Raw genomic sequence first — 19,318 nt, 5'->3', positions numbered from 1 at the left:
TGTGACATGAATGACCTTTCACCTCTGATGGTAGGGGGAAACCCCATAAATAAGTCTTTGTTTGTTTGTATGTAAAAACATGGAACAGTAACCATAATTTCAACTGAAAGATGAAAAATGGGACCAGATAGAACACATTTAAGAAAAACTTTGTGAAACGTAGTCAAATTTCTTGCTTCAGGGAGGCGTCCGGGTAGCGCAACAGTCTATTCCGTTGCTTACCAACACGTAGATCGCCGGTTCGAATCCCCGTGTTGGTCAGGCATCCCTACAGACACAACTGGCCGTGTCTTCGGGTGGGAAGCCGGATGTGGGTATGTGTCCTGGTCGCTGCACTAGCGCCTCCTCTAGCTGGATGGGGCGCCTGTTCGGGCGGAGGACTGGGAGAATAGCGTGATCCTCCCACGCGCTATGTCCCCCTGACGGACCCCTCACTGTCAAGTGAAAAGAAGCGGCTGGTGACTCCACATGTATTGGAGGAGGCACGTGGTAGTCTGCAGCCCTCCCCGGATTGGCAGACGGGGTGGAGCAGCAACTGGAATGGCTTGGAAAATAGAGTAATTGGCCAAGTATAATTGGGGAGAAAAGAGGGAAAATGGCCAAAAAAAGAAAGAAACAAATTCTTGTTTCAAGTATGTGATGCATGCATCAGTTGGCCCTTAGACATGGCAAGACATTTCTCTACTGTTTCACTGGTTTCCATTATAACTGATCATCTTCCCTCTGTAGGTATCAGAGCATACGTAGGACAATAACCAATGACAGCAGGCCAGAGGAACAGCCAGCCAATGAGCTGCCGGCAGATGAGACTGACATGCACCCATCAGGTAGGTAGTCCTCACAACCACAATACGTTCCGCCTCCTCACTCTGCAATGGATTGTGGTGCCTATAGTTTGTAAAGCAAGCAGTGGTTCATCAAGAAAAACTGTTGACCATTTAGCTTTTAATTACTATAAAAGAACTGTTAAACTGATAATACTGAGTACTAACCCACTATATAGAACAGTTATACAAGTAAAAAGGCTAATATAGGATTATTTCAGATAGCTGATTTAACTTAACATTTTAAAATGTAGCAACACATCCAAGTATATTAGAATACAGAACATATTAAAAAGTGTGTGTGTGGTGTGGGTGTGTGTGTGTGTGTGTGTGTGTGTCCCAGAGCTTCGTAGGGACAGTGGTGTGGCTCAGTCCAGCTCCAGGTCACGTCTAAACCTGCTTCTCCAGTCTCCCAGCGCCAAGTTCCTCACCAGCCCCGACTTCTTCACTGTGCTGCATTCCAACCCTGTGAGTGCATCTGCCTCTCTCTCGCCTTTTTATCTGTTGTCCACACCTGCCTCCGTCTCGTCATCTCTCAAATCGTTTCCTCTTTACAAACACACAAACCTAGGGGCATGAGAAAAGTACACAACACCTTGACGTTACTTCTAACTTATGTCCTTTGTGAATTTACATTTTTTTCACTTCTTTCTTGCCTGTTCTATTTGCTTCTCTCCCTTGTCACTTCTATCTGTCCTTCCAAACTGTTCTCCTCTGCCCGCCACCCTCCTAGAGTGCCTACCGCCTGTTCACCGCTAACACATGTCTAAAGCACATGATCAGCAAGGTGCGTCGGGACGCTCACCACTTTGAGCGCTACCAGCACAACAGAGACCTGGTGGCCTTCCTCAACATGTTCGCCAACAAGCAGCTGGAGCTGCCCAGGGGCTGGGAGATGAAGCACGACCACACCGGCAAGGTGGGGAAGGCATGTGTGTGAGTTTGTCCATGTGTATAGCCACACTGCACTGGAGTAAAGCCCGTTTACCAGTTTTATGGTATAATAAAAAATAAAATCAGTACCGAGAAGGGGGGGGCGACACGGTGGCGCAGTGGATAGTGTGGTCGCCTCACAGCAAGATGGTCCTGGGTTCGAACCCTGGGGTTGTCCAAACTTGGGGGTCATCCCAGGTCATCCTCTGTGTGGAGTTTGCATGTTCTCCCCATGTCTGCGTGGGTTTCCTCTGGGTTCTCTGGTTTCCTCCCACAGTCCAAAGACATGTAGGTCAGGTGAATCGGCCATACTAAATTGTCCTGAATGTGTTGGCCCTGTGATGGACTGGCGGCCTGTTGAGGGTGTTTCCCTGCCTGTCGCCCAGTGACTGCTGGGATAGGCTCCAGCTTCCCACAACCCAAATTCAGATAAGCGGCTTGGATAATTGATGGATGGATGGATGGATGGATGGGTCCCGAGAAGACAGCTCAGTGTGACATGTGTTACTAAATTCTTTCAAAATGTCCAGAAGCTCCAAGAATAAAATGTACATGGCAACTTTCTGTTTGACAATGTTGCTATACTACTATGTCTTTCATGTGGGCAGTCTTTCTTCGTGGACCATAACTGCCGTGCCACGACATTCATCGACCCCCGGCTGCCCCTGCAGAGTGCCCGGCCCTCCAGTATCCTGGCCCACCGCCAGTACCTGACCAGACAACGCAGCCACAGCGCCGGGGAGGTCAGCCCGCGACGACTGGTGAGACACACACACTTGCTTTCTTGCTTGCTGGTTGTCCATCGTGCCCGATGATGACCATCTTCTTCTATTTGTGGGTCCTTTGAGGACTCAGATAGCAGAAGATACCTGCGCAGAGATGGTTTTTAAAGTGGCATGGGGGGTGCGCTTCTCCCAATGCCACATGACTTGATTGTAGAGGAGATGGTTCCGATGGCAAGGGGGATCCCTAGACGACCGGCACCTCCACACAACTGCAGGGGGCTGCCGGAAATCCAGTTTTTCGGAAACCGCCTCGAAGCGTGCCGCCACAGCTTGCTTTTCTGTTGGGGTAAGCTCCCTTAGCCTTATGTCTTCCAGACTCACCCACAAGGCAGCGGGGCAGTGGTTGATAGGTGCCAGGGTGTGTCCACCAGGGTGGGCCTGCACACCATATCTCTGGGGCCCACTGCTGCTCCGAGATCCCCTGCCAAGTTAGCCTGGGGCCGCAAGACCCCAGTTACCATGTGTGGCCACGGGGAGGCCTGGCAGGAGTCTTGGTGAAGGAGAGGCTATGTACTGGCAAGGGAAGGCTTACACACTAGGATGCTTCCCTATTCGCCACAAAGGCTAGCCAGCGGCAGCAAGCTAAGGGCAGGAAGGACACAAGCGGGTTGGAAGAACACGTGCACCTTCCCTCCAACTACACACTGCTGCACTAGACGCATCACAACACTCTGTGTGTATGTACACACACACACACACACACACACATACACATACCTTCCTGCATGGATAAATAGACAGACAGAGAGATGAAGAATTTGGTGATGGAGTAATATAGGTTTCCCAAACCTTTTCTTGTAGTGTCCCACCTGTACTGATACTTTTTAGGCTGAGACCCACAAAATATTTTGTGCATTGACAGATGTAATAAATTGTCCTTTCATGTTAGTTAGATAATGATGAATACTCTTTTATATTGTTTAACAATGCAGTATTGCTCTACTAATGAAAAAATTATTCAGTTGCCTGCATTTTTTTTTTCTCTATCTCCATACAAAATGTGTTTATTGTGGACATCCCATGACTCACCTGGTTCCTCTGCTGCACGACCCCAGTTTGACAACCACTGTTAGAACAGATATTGATTTACAAATCAGCTACAATGTATTACCAATATGTTAGTTGAAGTAGATTAGGGGCATCTGGGTGGTGTGGTGGTCTATTCTGTTGCCAACTAACACCAGGATCACTGGTCCAAATCCCTGTTACCTCCGGCTTGGTTGGGCATCCCTACAAACACAGCTGGCCGTGTCTATCGGTGGGAAGCCGGATCTGGGTATGTGTCCTGGTCGCTGCACTAGCGCCTCCTCTGGTTGGTCGGGGCGTCTGTTCGGGGGGGAGGGGACTGGGGGGGAATAGCATGATCCTCCCACGCGCTACATCCCCCTGGTGAAACTCCTCACTGTCAAGGTTAAAAGAAGCAGCTGGCAACTCCACATGTATCGGAGGAGATGTAGTAGTCTGCAGCCCTCCCCGGATCAGCACAGGGGATGGAGCAGTGACCCGGACAGCTTGGAAAATAGGGTAATTGGCCAAGAACAATTGGGGAGAAAAGGGTGGGGATCCAAAAAAAAAAGTTGAAGTAGATTAGTATATACATGAAACCATGCAACAAAATAACTCCATGGAAGTGAAAAGCAAATCAAATTGATTTCAAGCTTATTTTACTAGTTATGGCAGCTTTCCCAGTTGTCCAGAGGGAACAGTGTATCTCTACACACACAGTAACCCCCCTCCTCCTTCTCCTCTCTCCAGGTGGGTGAAGATCCTCGTCACGCTGCCCCTCCTGTGTTACCACGCCCCTCCAGCACTTTCAGCTCTGCCAACAGGGGGTCGTGCCAAGACGTTGTACCAGTGGGTCAGTACAAACACACAAATTCATCCAACAGAGAACACGCCCTCTCATGTATGTCTTAAAAGGGGCATTTCATTTTGATCCCTGAAGGAGGTCTGGTGACTGAAATGTTGCTCTTATAAATTCCTCTCAGTACACATAGCCCACTTATTTGACTTGAATAGGGGCATTTACCCATAATCACGGAAAAGAAAAGGTCAAGAGAAAAAAAAGTAGTGTAACACAGAATGAAAGTGATTTCCATCATTCAGAGGTTTGACAATTATTCTGAGTGCCATGAAAAGCTGTAAAACTCCACACCCCAATCATAATATGGCTCAAGTAGGAGTCCTCATTGGCTTGTTGTTAGTCTTAACTTTGTCAGATGTTTGTTTATGTAGTCTTAGTCCTATGTCAAATGTCTTTGTTAGTTTTTATCATATTTAGTCATCCTCATCCTGTTTTTGTGAAAACAACTTTTAGTCGAGTAAAAGTCTGGGCATCTTAGTCTTATCTTAGCAAAAAAAAACGTAACTATTTTATAGTTTTAGTCAATGAAAACTGTTGACAGTTTAGTCTTTTTTATCCATCAGATTAAATTGAACATTTCAGTCAATGCAGTCTAACCAAAACCAGTCATTTGTTTTTCATTTTAGTCAAACTTATTTCACATAAGATTTTATCTTATCATTATCTGATGAAAAAAACTGTTTGTTAAACACACAGGGTTGTTAAACAATCTTTTAACTAGATTGTTTAACACAATCTTGGAAAGTGAGAGGATACCTGAGGAGGGGAGAAGAAGCATACTGGTACTGATTTTCCAGAATAAGGGTGATGTGCAGAACTGTAGCAACTACAGAGGTATAAAGTTGATCAGCCACAGCATGAAGATATGGGAAAGAGTAATAGAAGCTAAGTTAAGAGGAGAGGTGATGATTAGCGAGCAGCAGTATGGTTTCATGCCATGAAAGAGCACCAGAGATGCGGTGTTTGCTTTGAGAGTGTTGATGGAGAAGTATAGAGAAGACCAGAAGGAGTTACATTGTGTCTTTGTAGATTTAGAGAAAGCATATGACAGGGTGCCGAGAGAGGAGGTGTGGTATTGTGTGAGGAAGTCGGGAGTTGCAGAGAAGTACGTAGGAATGGTGCAGGATATGTATGAGGGAAGTGTGACAGTGGTGAGGTGTGCAGTAGGAGTGATGGATGGGTTCAATGTGGAGGTGGGACTACATCAAGTATCGGCTCTAGGCCGTTCTGATGGCCGAGTGGAATAAACTGCCGTTCTTGCAATCCGCTCATCATGTGGCTGGGAGGTTCGTATTCCAGACTCGCCATAACCGGCCACGGCCAGAGCATCCACGGGGTAAGGCAGTCATTAGGCCACCCTTACCCGAGGGATAGTGGCTGTAGATTAGTGTAGTGTTCGGGGACTCGTCGTTCTCCAGCAACCCCTCTGGCCCATCGGGGCGCCTGCAGCCAAGCAACCGAAACCATTCTCCCTACGTCTCCTTCACGGCCTGAAGGTAAAGCAATCCATGCGAGGCTTCAGCGTGTAAAATAGCGTGAGCAGCCGGCACGAGTTTGAAGGAAGCTGGTGTTACGACTATCTCCTTCCTGTTGAAACGTGAGCCAGGGGAGTTATTCGACAAGAGTTCCGGCCATATGCCATTGGGTTAATCGGGTGGGATAAGGGGAAAAAGTAGTTTATCTGATGAAAAACACAGGCTATAAAACAGCCTACAGAATGCAACACCACCGCCTTACTAGTAGGCTTGATATAACTAGAAAAAAATAACCTAACATTACCACCAAGACGTTAACCTACCACCATTTCTTATTGATGAAATATGCAGCACTAGATAAACTGGACGGTTAAAACAACAGTAATGGCAATACACTGTTCCCTCTGGACAACTGGGAAAGCTGCCATAACTAGTAAAAAAAGTGGTCTGACAGATGTAGGGGGGTGACAGTCAGATTTGCTGTGGAGCAGTTCCGAGTCAAGATCAGATCAAGAGTATTGCCCGCTTTGTGTGTGGCAATACTATAAAGCCAGTCTGAGCCACAAACAGCTGAAAGTGACTGAAAGTAAATTAAGAAAAAAAAGAAAAGAAAAAAAATAGGTAATATTTTGTCTCCTCCTTTTGTCAACGAAAATAAAGAGAGATTTTGGTAGGGTTTTTATGTTTTAAACCACATTTTAATCTTGTTTTTTTTTCTCTTCAACAGTATTGCATGTTGATACAGTCAAAGCTCGTGTTTAATGTCATCTGTGCCATCTTGGCTTTCATAAAAAAAAGGTCCTTGATGACCATAATTAGTCATAGTTTTTGTTAGCGATATTAGCATTACTTGCTGTGCACTAAAATATTTATCCCCATTTATCTTCTAGCTTACAATGACAAGATTGTAGCCTTCCTCAGACAACCCAACATTTTTGAGATCCTACAGGAGAGGCAGCCAGACTTCAACCGGAACCATTCACTCAGGTCAACACACATACATGCAAGAATACATGTGTGTATAAGTTTTTGTGTTTGACTCATACATGTGGATACAAACTGATTTTTTTTCCCTTAAAAATGTGCCTTCTGTAAGAACCCCATGCAACTCTTGAGAAACATAATGACTAATTTGTATTCAATTTAACCTTGTCAACAGGGAGAAGGTGCAGCTAATCCGCACTGATGGAGCAACAGGACTGGCCAGGCTTTCAGGTGATGCCGACTTGGTCATGCTGCTCAGGTAAGCGCTCTCATCTTACTTTCTTTTTTTCTCTTCCCTTTCTTTTTTGTGAGTGTTGATTTTCTGTTTCTACGTCTCTCTGACCTCTCCTCTCCTCCAGTCTGTTTGAAGATGAGGTGATGTCCTACGTGCCTCCCCATGCCTTACTGCACCACAGCTACTGTCAGTCACCTCGGGGATCGCCTGTCTCCTCCCCGCAGAACTCACCAGGTGAGAGAAAGAGATACCGTTACAGATGGACTGACTAACAAACATTCATCACATCTTCAAGTAGATTTGCATTGTCGTGTTGTGTGTGAAACATTCATACCGTTGCTGGACAGACACCCACCCCCCTGGCTTAATTGCCTCCACTCCTGATACAAAGAGTGAGAGTATTTGATAGCTAAATACGACTCCTGTTTGTTTTGTGAGGCTGTTGAAGTTTGATTCACATTTGTAGACACTGGACCTAAACAGACTTGTCTATCAACTTATGGATCAGGACAGTTGCAAAAAGCCTTTTTTTCTGTTTTACAGGTTGCTGTTTCAGAATTGTATTAAATCTGTCTTTGGTTGGTGAAATAACTACCATCCTATCATCTTTTTTCCTTTCTCTCTTTGTAGGAACCCAGAGAGCCAATGCCAGGGCACCTGCACCCTACAAAAGAGACTTTGAGGCCAAACTGCGCAACTTCTACAGGAAGCTTGAAACCAAAGGCTATGGTCAAGGGCCAGGGAAGCTAAAGTAGGTGGTTTGTTTGCACTTGTGGGGTGTCTGTCGGACAGCTTCCTTACAGAAAAGGATTCACATACAGCTCCCTCACTCTTCATGTTGAGTTTTCATGTGAATGCATGTTTGTTGTTGGTGTGTGTGTGTGTGTGTGTGTGTGTGTGTGTGTGTGTGTGTGTGTGTGTGTGTGTGTGTGTGTGTGTGTGTGTGTGTGTGTCCTACAGGCTTATCATCCGTCGTGATCGCCTGCTGGAAGATGCCTTCAACCAGATTATGTGCTACTCTCGTAAGGATCTGCAGCGCAGCAAGCTCTACGTCAGCTTCATAGGGGAGGAGGGGTGAGTGTCTGTGGGAGGAGAGGGGATGCAGCTTGGAGAGAAGGGAGGCTAAGGAGAGGATAGGGAACAGAACTGCACATAAGCAAGTCATATGTCAGAGTCTGAGGTGAAAGTCTGAGATGCATGAGTTTAATGAGATGAATTGGTGTGTGTGTGTTGGGGGGAGAGGCAGCAACTAGCCTTCACTGTAACATTAGAAAAAAATGAGTCTATGGTAGACAGAGAGGACAGAAAAAGAGCAAGACAGCTGAAAATGAATTCATAGAGGGTACAAGCTCTATTTCAGCATCAGTGACATGTTTTGTACTTCCCGGTCATATTACCGTTAATCTGCTTGAATCAGTTACTGCCTTTTGTTTTTGCTAAACAATGACTGATTTGTTTTTCTTTTTCAACACAATAATTAAATTGTAAAGCATGTTGGGGTTGACTGTAACATTTAGCATTTTCACTGGCTAATTTTACCAGATACGTGAGCCACACATTTCAGATCAACCAGGTCCTTAGACTATTCTCAGGTCAAAGCACATGAACATACATGAACATTACAAGTTACCTTAAAGCCCACTACAACTATATGTGTGTGTGTGCTGCAGGTTGGACTACAGTGGACCCTCCAGGGAGTTCTTCTTTTTAGTATCCAGGGAGCTGTTCAACCCTTATTATGGTCTGTTTGAATACTCCGCCAATGACACCTACACAGTTCAGATCAGCCCCATGTCGGCCTTCGTGGACAACCACCATGAATGGTGAGAGATGTATAAAAGCACACACATAAAGATACCCACACGTCTGCTCACACATTGTACATGGTGCCGGACTCATATAGACACACACCACTTAGCAACAGAAAATGTCACATTTATAGAAACTCACACTATACAAATTAAAATCGAAATGACTTGACTAAGATTTTATATACGACATCCATTCAGTTCAAATTAGATGTACACATGGTTTTGTAAACATTGGGATTGGTGAGATAAAAATATACGATTGAAATTTTCATAAAATCTTGAACATAAAGTCACGTTATAATGATGTTTATTATGATGTTTGTGTGTGTTTATCAGGTTCCGTTTCAGCGGTCGTATTCTTGGATTGGCCCTGATTCATCAGTACCTGCTAGACGCCTTCTTCACCAGACCTTTCTACAAAGGCCTACTGCGCATGTATGTAAATTTAAACACACACAGATTTGAGTGTTAACTTCATATAAATGCAATGACATGCACACAAGCATACACAAACAAATGCAAAAGTTTTCTGTCTTTGATAAAGAAACACATAAAAAACATGTTCATACAAAGGAATGAACTGCTTATTTCTCTTTCTCTCCATTATTACACACTCCTTAAGTTTAACACTTTCTACCAGTGTCAGGAAAATCGACACATACAAAGGGTCATGGAGATGTTGTACCTCATGTATTTACTTCTCATAAGAGCTTTTTCTTTTTCATTTGTAATAAAAACACCCCCACCACTACAGAAGCACACCTAGAGCTAGTTTGTTAAGGCCTAACACCCGTACTTTCACCCCGCCCATGCAGTCGTTGTGACCAAGCCAGCCAATAACATCTGGATAATCACATGTTTTTGTGTTAATATATTTTATCTCTCTCTCCAGTCAATGTGACCTGAGTGACCTTGAGTATTTGGATGAGGAGTTTCACCAGTCCCTTCAATGGATGAAGGACAATGACATAGAAGACATGCTGGACCTGACATTCACCGTCAATGAAGAGGTCTTCGGACAGGTCAGACTCTCGCACAAGTGTTCCATGCACCTGTATGTGTGTACAGCAGACTCTCACACAGGGGTGTAGGTTTGAAATTGAAAAATTAATCTTTCTGAGCCATAACCCCCACTTCATATCTCTTCTGAGGCCCAGAGGCCCCCCAGGCTTGCCCACCCTCCCTTCATCCATCCATCCTCCAGGGCCACCTCCTCCTCAGCCCTCTTTCACCATGGCCCTTCCTCCTCCACACCGTGCATTTAAATGCTGGTCTGGAACCCATAACCTCTTTGCCACTTTGCGCTCTTTGTGAAAAAGAGGTGTACGTTACACTTTTTGCACATCACTTTGGGTGTTCCTGTGCACCAGGAACCCTGCCTCTTCCCTTCTTGTCACATTATTTGCCAGTGTGAGGTGTTGTCCAAGCGGACATCCTGTTTAGGGATGGGAGCTGTGGGCCCCTTCTTCCTCCTCCCCTTATCGCGGCAACGAAAAGTAAAAACTGAATTTCTGAACATACAAAATAAGCTGTATAAAACCTGACAAAAGGCTTCTCTACACATTCACACACATTTTTTATTTACAGATCATGTCATTAAGATTACTTTAAAGAAAATAATCTTACCTTCTTCTCACACCATGTGCTCCTGTGACCATGTGTCAGAAAAACAAGCATCATTTGAAGGTGGGACTTGATAGTGATTCCCACACCTTATTGGACTGTTCTTTTTGATACTTTTTGGACTATTTGGGTTGGTTGCAATCAGTCTTGGTACTTAAGATATGAATTTGGTTACATCCAGCCATCCATTATCCAAACTGCTTATCCTACTTAGGGTCGTGGGATGCTGGAGCCTATCCCAGCAGTCATTGGGCTGCAGGTGGGAAGACAGGCTAGACAAGCCACCAGTGAATTTGGTTGCATATCGCTCATAATTAAGACTAAAAAGGAAACCAACAAGATGAAAATTCAAGACTCCTCACTGCAGATTTGGATAAAAGAAGCTAAACAGCATTCATTCATTATCCAAACTGCCCATCCTGCTCATGGCCCGGGATGACCCCCAAGGTTAGACTACCCTGGGGCTTGAACCCAAACCCTTGCTGTGAGATGAGCACGCCAACCACTGCTCCACCATTCCCCCATAGCTAAACAACAATAAAACTAAATATGGAGGAAAAAATTGCATAAGAGACAGGTCAGCTGTTATGTTTGATAATGTTAGCTAGATATGGTGCTACCAACCCCTTAAATTTACATCATATTTCAACACTATATTTTACATTTCCTGAAGATCACAGACCAAAGTAGAGCCTGTTAGTTCATCTATGTTTATATTTGAGTGCATGTAATAATGCAAGTATGTTTTAACAATAGTGGTTAAAAGCAGGCCTGCGTACATGTGTGAATTTGGGTAGAAACAGGCTCTGGTATAGGTCTATTAGGGGTTTATTCTGCTAAAGTAGTGTTGTTTTAGCAAGAGCTGTGTTAAAATACTTCAATTTCAAGCAAAGCAACTTGAGTTTTTTGCCTATTTCACAAATACACACAGATTCTACTCATTTAATGGATAAGAAATTTTGAGAAACTTTCTCGATCCCGAAGTTTTTGTCCTATCTCAGGAAGGTTAACTACAACATGGTTGGAAACGCTTCGCTCCTTTTCTCAGAGACACTTCGGAAGGCAAACACTTGAATGTGTTTTTTTTCTGATTACATGATGGTGTTCCTATATTCAGTGTTTGAGTGCACTTCTTTTCCTTGTCTCTAGATAACAGAGAGGGAGCTGAAGCCAGGCGGAGCCAACATCCCTGTGTCAGAGCGGAACAAGAAGGAATATATTGAACGGATGGTGAAGTGGAGAATAGAAAGAGGAGTGGTCCAGCAGACAGAGAGCCTGGTCCGAGGCTTTTATGAGGTATGTGTGTCTTTCTTCGTTTGACCATTTGTTCTTTGTCACTGTGTCAGTCTGTGTGTGGTTTCAATCGTTGAAAAATAGTTTGTCAATTTTTCCCCCAGTTTGCCTCTATATATGTGTTGTGCACATGCTTCTCAGGTGGTAGATGCCAGGCTTGTGTCGGTGTTTGATGCCAGGGAACTGGAGCTAGTGATTGCTGGCACTGCTGAGATTGACCTGTCAGACTGGAGGAACAACACGGAGTACAGAGGAGGTGATGAGTGATGGAGAGATTTAGAGGAACTACTATTCGTATAACTGTGTGCAGGAAAATTAAATTCCCCACAAAGAAAATGTAAACCTAATAATGATTAGACCTAGGCCAGCACATTCTCTGATGTGTGTATAACTACCCTCAACAAATGTTCTTACTCATGAATTGGGTCAGGTACCAAGTTCCTGAAATGTGTCTTGATTGATTTTTATCGATACATTGCTTTTGCTTTGACCTGATTTCTTTCACATGGATCATTAAATTTGGGTGTAGTTTTGGGATCAAATTATAGGTGTGAGAGAGACGGGCAGGTTTGGAAATTGTTCCACTTGGCGGTCTCCTCAAATGCTAGGGCCTGAAGTTACTACGTTCAGTTTTTCAACATAAACCGTTGCTTTGTGGATTCTGCTCTACCTCCAGGTTACCATGACAACCACATTGTGATCCGATGGTTCTGGGCAGCAGTGGAGAGGTTCAACAATGAGCAGAGACTGAGGCTGCTGCAGGTGAGTCTCTGTGAGCGTTACAAACACCACTATGATTCCTCGTTACCCTGTTTGGCTTAATGACAATATTAACCCTGCCTCTACTCTACCTCTGCATTGCTCAAGTTTGTGACTGGGACATCCAGTATTCCATATGAGGGGTTTGCCTCGCTTAGGGGTAGCAACGGGCCCCGCAGATTCTGTGTTGAGAAGTGGGGCAAAGTCACCTCCCTGCCTAGGTATGTGGCTGTGGGTTATAGCAGCATATCAGACTGCAAACAAAAACAGTTTGTATGTGATCTGCATATCTATGCAAATTCCTCATTACATATGTGTATTTTATCAAGATACAAAACTCCTCATTACATTTAATCAGTGCATAAATTATACATATTTACACCTATACGCACACACACACATAGAGGTGCCAGCATTGCAAGGTTGAAAACCCTAGCAGCAAGGATAAAAACACAGTTTGTCCCTACAAACTAAAATTTGTTGCAGAAAAATTCACCGCAGGGAAAAAAGGAACGTTTTAAATGTGCTCGAGTCATTGAAAAAAAAGCCCTTTTTCTCTTGAGTACACATGGCTCATTTTAACTTTAATTTCAAAGCATGTGATTAAATAACTTTTTTAGATTCAAACACGGCAGCTTCTAAACATGCGGGTTCAGTTCAGCCGTGTAGCTTAGTGCATGTATAATGGCCAGTTGCAGATTTTTAACATGTCTAGTACTTAACATATGACATATAAATCTTTTTAGATTGAAATACTCATAGTGTTATATGGTTTGGAGACAGTGGCACTGACGAAAAGACAGGAGGTGGAGCTGGAGGTGGCAGAGTTAAAGATGCTAAGATTTTCACTGGGAGTGATGAAGAAGGACAGGATTAGGAACGATTATATTAGAGGGACAGCTCAGGTTGGACAGTTTGGAGACAAAGCAAGAGAGACAAGATTGAGATGGTTTGGGCATGTGTGGAGGAGAGATGCTGGGTATATTGGGAGAAGAATACTGAATATGGAGCTGCCAGGGAAGAGGAAAAGAGGAAGGCCAAAGAGGAGGTTTATGGATGTGGTGAGGGAGGACATGCAGGTGGCTGGTGTGACAGAGGAAGATGCAGAAGACAGGAAGAAATGGAAACGGATGATCCGCTGTGGCGACCCCCAACGGGAGCAGCCGAAAGTACTAGTAGTAGTAGATTGAAATACTCATAGGATTTTTTTATACAATTATTTTTTCGGGTTAGCGATAGCCACAGTCATCCCACAAGATGAAGCGCCACTGATTTTCACTACATCTCCAAAGCACTTATATCGGTAGCTATCTTTAACAAGGCTTGACATTAACTATTTAACCCATTTGACAAGTGACCTTGATTTTTTTTGAAAAACTACTTGTTCTGTAGATGATGCTACTCGTCCAAAATCAAAAATATTTTCCGTTCAAACTCTTTACAGATCCACTTTAACTAGTACTGTGATATAAAGCAGGAGTACACTACCAAACCCCCCCGCGCGCTGCTTCCCCCTTCCCTCCCGTAACGCGTCCCTTAAACTAGCTTCATGCGTGTGCATGAGTTTGCCCATCGTAACTGACAAGATTTGTATTGTTGAAAACTATGCATGTAAAAATATTTTTTCATTGAATCTGTTTAATAAATGTAAGTATTTATAAAGATTGCTGCTTCCAAAGTACCTGGCGGCACGCCGAGGAGAGTAAAATGTACTGCAGTTGTTAATCTATGCATTTAAATGAAATCGAGATTATCCCAAAGTTGATGTTAAGAAGTACTGTTGTACCTAAAAGGTGAAGTAAATATCAAATTGAAAACTATTTAGTGTATCCACCACTAAGATCCAGTGATGAAAAACTGTGTACATGATTGACATTGACAGGCAGTAGGCCTGCTCCGTGACAGAGAACTCCCCTGATTGGTTTAGGCCTACTGGGAGGGGTGAGATTTTGACTTCTCATTGGATACAGGATTCAAAACCTGCTACTGGTTTGACAAATAATTGAATGAAGAATAAATAGGACTGGGAAACAAACAAAAAAAGAAGTAGGATTTGATATCTTCCTCATAGTCCCGTAGCAGAAGGTCGAATTCTGTAGCTGCTACAGGTAAACAACAACAGTTGGCACCTCTGAATTCATACATACAGTTGTGTGTGTGTGTGTGTGTGTGTATATATATATATATATATATATATATATATACATGGCCTGAATTTATGCAGTATGCTTAAAATATTTCTGTATGATGTTGTTAAATCATAAGATCCCATTAACAAAATTATCATTGTATAATTTGCACACCAGGCCACTGCCATGACTTGTGAACCTATTCAGAGCTATGAACAGTAGCCTAGACTACCAACTAGGTTGCCTTTCCTCAATCCTTGCAAGATAAAAATGGCTGGTTACACGAATGTATCAAACAGCATATTTAACATTAATAGGCTTGAATTGTGGAAGAACTTTCAAATAACCACTATTTAATTATTTAACTATTTATTTCATGTGCCAGATAATAATAGGTGTGCTCCTCCACAGAGCTCATACCTGCTTCAACCGGCTGGATCTACCCCCCTACCCGTCGTTCTCTATGCTGTATGAGAAGATGCTGACCGCTGTGGAGGAGACCAGTACATTTGGCCTGGAATGAGCCTTACCCACAGAGGACAGCTGATGTTGATGGGAACAGCCAACGGTGATTTAACTGGAACAGGATCTTAAGGAAAAAACAAAACAAAAACTGGATAAACATTTTTATTAAAAATGAACTTTGATCCTTTTATAAGGGTTGCAGGTTTAATATTCTGGATACTTTACACTGACAAAGATTTGGGATTAACCAGGTTACATAAAGCTTAAATATTTGTCATGGAGACCTGGAAGAAGGAAGCGTGACCTCCATGGGCTGTGATGTGATTTCTGACTGACCAGTCTATCATATAAAGAGCTGAAAATAGTGGTGTAAATGCTTGTTAAGCACATCATCACACGCAATTAAGCCAATACAGCATGAACAAAGCAAAAATAACCAAACTTTCATTCAAACCGTCAACTGGCTGGCTAGTGAGCTCAGCCACCTGCTCTGTGGACTCAACCGGGCCCCGAATCGTAATCACCAAGGTTTACCCAACGGGGGAGTAGAATGGTGATTAAGTTACAGATCTGCTTTTTCCTTGGATACTGGTGAAGTTGTAGTTCTGGATGTTAAGACAGTCAAGTTTTTAACCACAGCAAAGATTGCCTGTCTTCCACACGGAGTATGTGTCTTGTGTTTTATAACAGTGATGACTGAAATAACAAGATGGATTGTTGTTGTTTCAAGACATGATCGCTCTAAATGCTGACATTGTACTTCAATAGCAGCAGACTTTTGCTCCATTTAACATGTCTCCATCATACAACACCACATAGCCTCATCCCTGGCCGTAATTTCAACACTAATTATTATTATTATCATTATTTTATTTGTTCGAATGAAATTTGTTGGATCTCAACATGCAGGGAAAACGTGGCCAGAATTTTACGTCTGTGGTTCAATAACACCTGAACACTAAGGTAACTGCATTCTTGTTGACTGGATTTCTATGTTAAAGCCTTTTGAGGGCCACTCTTTTTAGTAAGTGGGACGTTATGCTGAACCTTGCCTCGATCTGATTTTGGAGTCCAGAAAAAAAAGCTTTGGAATTGTTGTTAGTGTATTAATATGCCAAAAAAAGAAAAGAAAGGATTTTCTAATAACTTGGATGAAAAGTTGAGATACAAATGACTTTTTGACTGTGGGTTGAATTTTTTTTTAATATATATATATATATATATATACTAAATATTGGTCAACTGGTAATCAAAATCCTTTCAATTATGTTACTCCGAGTTCAGATGGGTTTTTGTGGGTGGAACTTTTGTACGTTTTATCTAAATTGACTGGGCAATGTTGTATGTTCAGTCAGGGAAGTGTTGAATGATTCAAAAAATAAGATTTTAATATAAGTCTTTTTCCTACGTGTTAAAGTGAAATGAATGTCCTCAGACCAGGTGACCCAGATCAGAAATGTCACCAAACCTAAGAAAGTTACAATCCTAAAGATTTACATGCAACAAATGCCCTTTTTGATATTCACTTTTTCTGGCACGTTTAAGTCGACAGCTAATTCTGATATTCATATTATGAACACTCACAATTGCAAATGTTAACGGTTAGTGATGTATAGGACTTTCCTGGGGGGGAAATTGGGGGCCAATTACAGAAAAGTAGGCCAGGCACAGACACGTTTGAAGTCGTTTGTTGTAGATATCGAGGCAGATCAAGTTTGTATGAAAACTCACCATCACATACTACAACCATTGATGGCCAAAACCCAGGTTGAACCGGTTTTATATATTTGGGGGTTTGAGGTGTTAGGTGTAGGCGCTGCCCCAAAAGCTCTGAAAACGATGTTCATGTCGAATAGATATCATATCACATATCTCCAGAGGTGTCAGTAACTGTCTTTATATCGACAAGAACAACAATCTTCAGGACTGTAACTTCACATCTTCCGGTATTAACAATACAAGAATTAATTGAAGACGGGAAACTTATTTGTAATTACTTTCGAATGTGTTGGAAAAGTTGTTTTTTTTCCCCCCGTGATAATGAACTGACCTCAACTCCGTTTTACAACTCTTTTGCTGGCACCATCAAGTGATAGAAACCTTTGCCTTAGCATTTTGGCAATGGTTCATGCTTACACGTTTTACTTTTTTCTTTTAAATGTTGTCATTGCGTCGCTCTTTCACACAAAGCTATTCGGGAGGTTTTCAAAAGCAAATCTCGAATGGAATTTCCTTTATTCAAACTTGTGACGTTGGACACTTTGTAATCACTTGTGTGTTTGCTATAAGCACTTACACAATTATATACGTATTTATGAAGCTGAAATCTCATTTAGCTACACAATGTATGTAACCTGTTAAATTGTTTTGATGTGGTAACTAAGAACTGGACTCACATTTTGTTAATATGAATTTGCACTCGTTTCAACAAGACATTGGGGTTAACTGAAATGTTGGTCTAAGTTAGTTCAGTTTAATCGGGTTTTCCTGCGAGTTAAGGTCACAAACCAAGAGAGCAGCCATGGTAATCCCATTTATAAACAGTACACGTGAACAGTTAAACGATACAACTCTGCTGAGAAAAGTATGAACGTTTCAAATGAAGTGTGTCTCTGTGAAGCCTGAAGGGAACATCGTTAACGTAAAATATACTCCGCGTCTTCAGTGACATTCCCACGCACTATGAATGCAACCCTGTTTTGCCCTGAACACACTGCCACACTGAACTACAGCTGCCAACATACTGGACCACAACATCCACAATATTAAGTTAATCCAGCCACCTGGTTACCAAGGTAACACAAACGCTGTCATGTTCTGACCCACATTTTATACGAAAAGCCTAATTCACACCAAAGTTAGGATTGGTAACTTTACGATGGACAGTTTATATCGGTGAATGTCTGACGTGTTTGTTCTGTTAGTGACCCGAGGATGAATAAACAGGCTGAATTCACGTACAGCCGAGCTGCATTCAGAGCTCGTCCTTTTTTCTTCCAAACCATTTGAATCGTTGACATCTCTCGGCTGACTTTAATGAATGAGCCCTGGAGTCGGTGTGCTCCCAGTTATCGTTTTTTTTTGTCTTGAGGCGTTAAAGGTTCATCGGAACACAATTCAATACGGGAGCAAAGACACTTCTTCGAGAAGAAGCGCTTTACCCTGGGGTGGATCCGGCCGACGACGGCGAAGCTCGAGTTGGGACAAAATAAGTAAACAAATAAAACCGAGGCCCCGAAAACAAAAGCTAGCTCCCCGGACGGCTCGCCGTGGATTCAGCTGGTATTGTGTATTCTTCGTGAATGCGCTAACCTCTCCTCCATTTGCACAGAATGTACAAAAGGTCTGGGCCTTACACGGGTCCGTCTCCCAGCTTCCCTCCACTGCCACATAAACAAATATCTCGTGGCTGCCTCAAACTTAACCAGTCACTATGTCTGTACAGTCCTGCTCACTTTTTATAGAAAGACCTTTGTTAGCACTTCTCTTAGACATGAAATTGTCGCCACTGGTAATTGCCTGCCTGTTTCCTTGTCAGAGGCTGGAAAGGGTCGAAATAACGTCTGAAATCGTTTCCCAGTAGGGTGGCATGGGGGGATGGATGCTCTTCGCCATCCACCAGGCCAGATTTATCAAGCACTAATGGGTATTTGGAAGCATTTCAAATGGTATTTGGCTCCAGATCTGGCCTCCGCTCCACTTTCTCTATGCAAAGCCCCCCTCCCCCCTCCTTCATGTCACTCTAATGATTGTAATGAAGTGAATAGAACAATAAATGGAAGTGAAGATTCGTGTTCGTCTCCTGTTCATCTGTTAGAAGTTAAAGTGGTAGGTTGGATTTGTCGACGTAAGAGGCCATGAGTTGCCATGGACACCACCTCGTTCAGCTACTCATGTGGCCAGACATCCGGCATTAATGGCAACAAATGGTGACGGGACAGCGACTAATGAACATCCATCCATCCGTCCATTACCCAAGCAGCTTATCCTAATCAGGGTCGCGGGGATGCTGGAGCCTATGCCAGCAGGCACCCTGGGCAGGCCGCATAAAATAAAATATTAAATAAAAATATTAAAACGTTTTAAAAAACATTTTAAGCCATAATGAAACACGCAAAGCAAAACGCTATTAACCATC

The 19,318-nt window shown here is 43.1% G+C and overlaps 1 protein-coding gene across 2 annotated transcripts in view; it reads left to right on the top strand.

Moving 5' to 3' along the window:
• LOC130131346 (E3 ubiquitin-protein ligase HECW2-like) overlaps positions 1-18,153 on the top strand; it is a 59,909-nt gene extending 41,756 nt beyond the window's left edge. Inside the window, exons 15-33 of one of the 2 annotated variants that reach the window (XM_056301006.1) lie at positions 730-827; positions 1,168-1,292; positions 1,558-1,743; positions 2,366-2,518; positions 4,298-4,400; positions 5,103-5,240; positions 6,772-6,868; positions 7,041-7,124; positions 7,225-7,334; positions 7,731-7,851; positions 8,061-8,174; positions 8,771-8,923; positions 9,248-9,346; positions 9,804-9,933; positions 11,684-11,830; positions 11,969-12,083; positions 12,504-12,589; positions 12,695-12,807; positions 15,127-18,153. In XM_056301006.1, coding sequence (XP_056156981.1) covers positions 730-827; positions 1,168-1,292; positions 1,558-1,743; positions 2,366-2,518; positions 4,298-4,400; positions 5,103-5,240; positions 6,772-6,868; positions 7,041-7,124; positions 7,225-7,334; positions 7,731-7,851; positions 8,061-8,174; positions 8,771-8,923; positions 9,248-9,346; positions 9,804-9,933; positions 11,684-11,830; positions 11,969-12,083; positions 12,504-12,589; positions 12,695-12,807; positions 15,127-15,238 — 2,284 coding nt within the window. In that variant the 3' untranslated portion in view covers positions 15,239-18,153. The remainder of the gene's footprint in view (positions 1-729; positions 828-1,167; positions 1,293-1,557; positions 1,744-2,365; positions 2,519-4,297; positions 4,401-5,102; positions 5,241-6,771; positions 6,869-7,040; positions 7,125-7,224; positions 7,335-7,730; positions 7,852-8,060; positions 8,175-8,770; positions 8,924-9,247; positions 9,347-9,803; positions 9,934-11,683; positions 11,831-11,968; positions 12,084-12,503; positions 12,590-12,694; positions 12,808-15,126) is intronic. The other variant, XM_056301007.1, reaches the window with a different exon arrangement.
• The last annotated feature ends 1,165 nt before the right edge of the window (positions 18,154-19,318 follow it).

This window comes from Lampris incognitus, chromosome 21 (genome assembly GCF_029633865.1).
Source record: "Lampris incognitus isolate fLamInc1 chromosome 21, fLamInc1.hap2, whole genome shotgun sequence".
NCBI classification, from domain to species: Eukaryota; Metazoa; Chordata; class Actinopteri; order Lampriformes; family Lampridae; genus Lampris; species Lampris incognitus.
The sequence above is the reverse complement of the archived record's forward strand: the minus strand, read 5'-3'. Positions and strand labels throughout refer to the sequence as shown.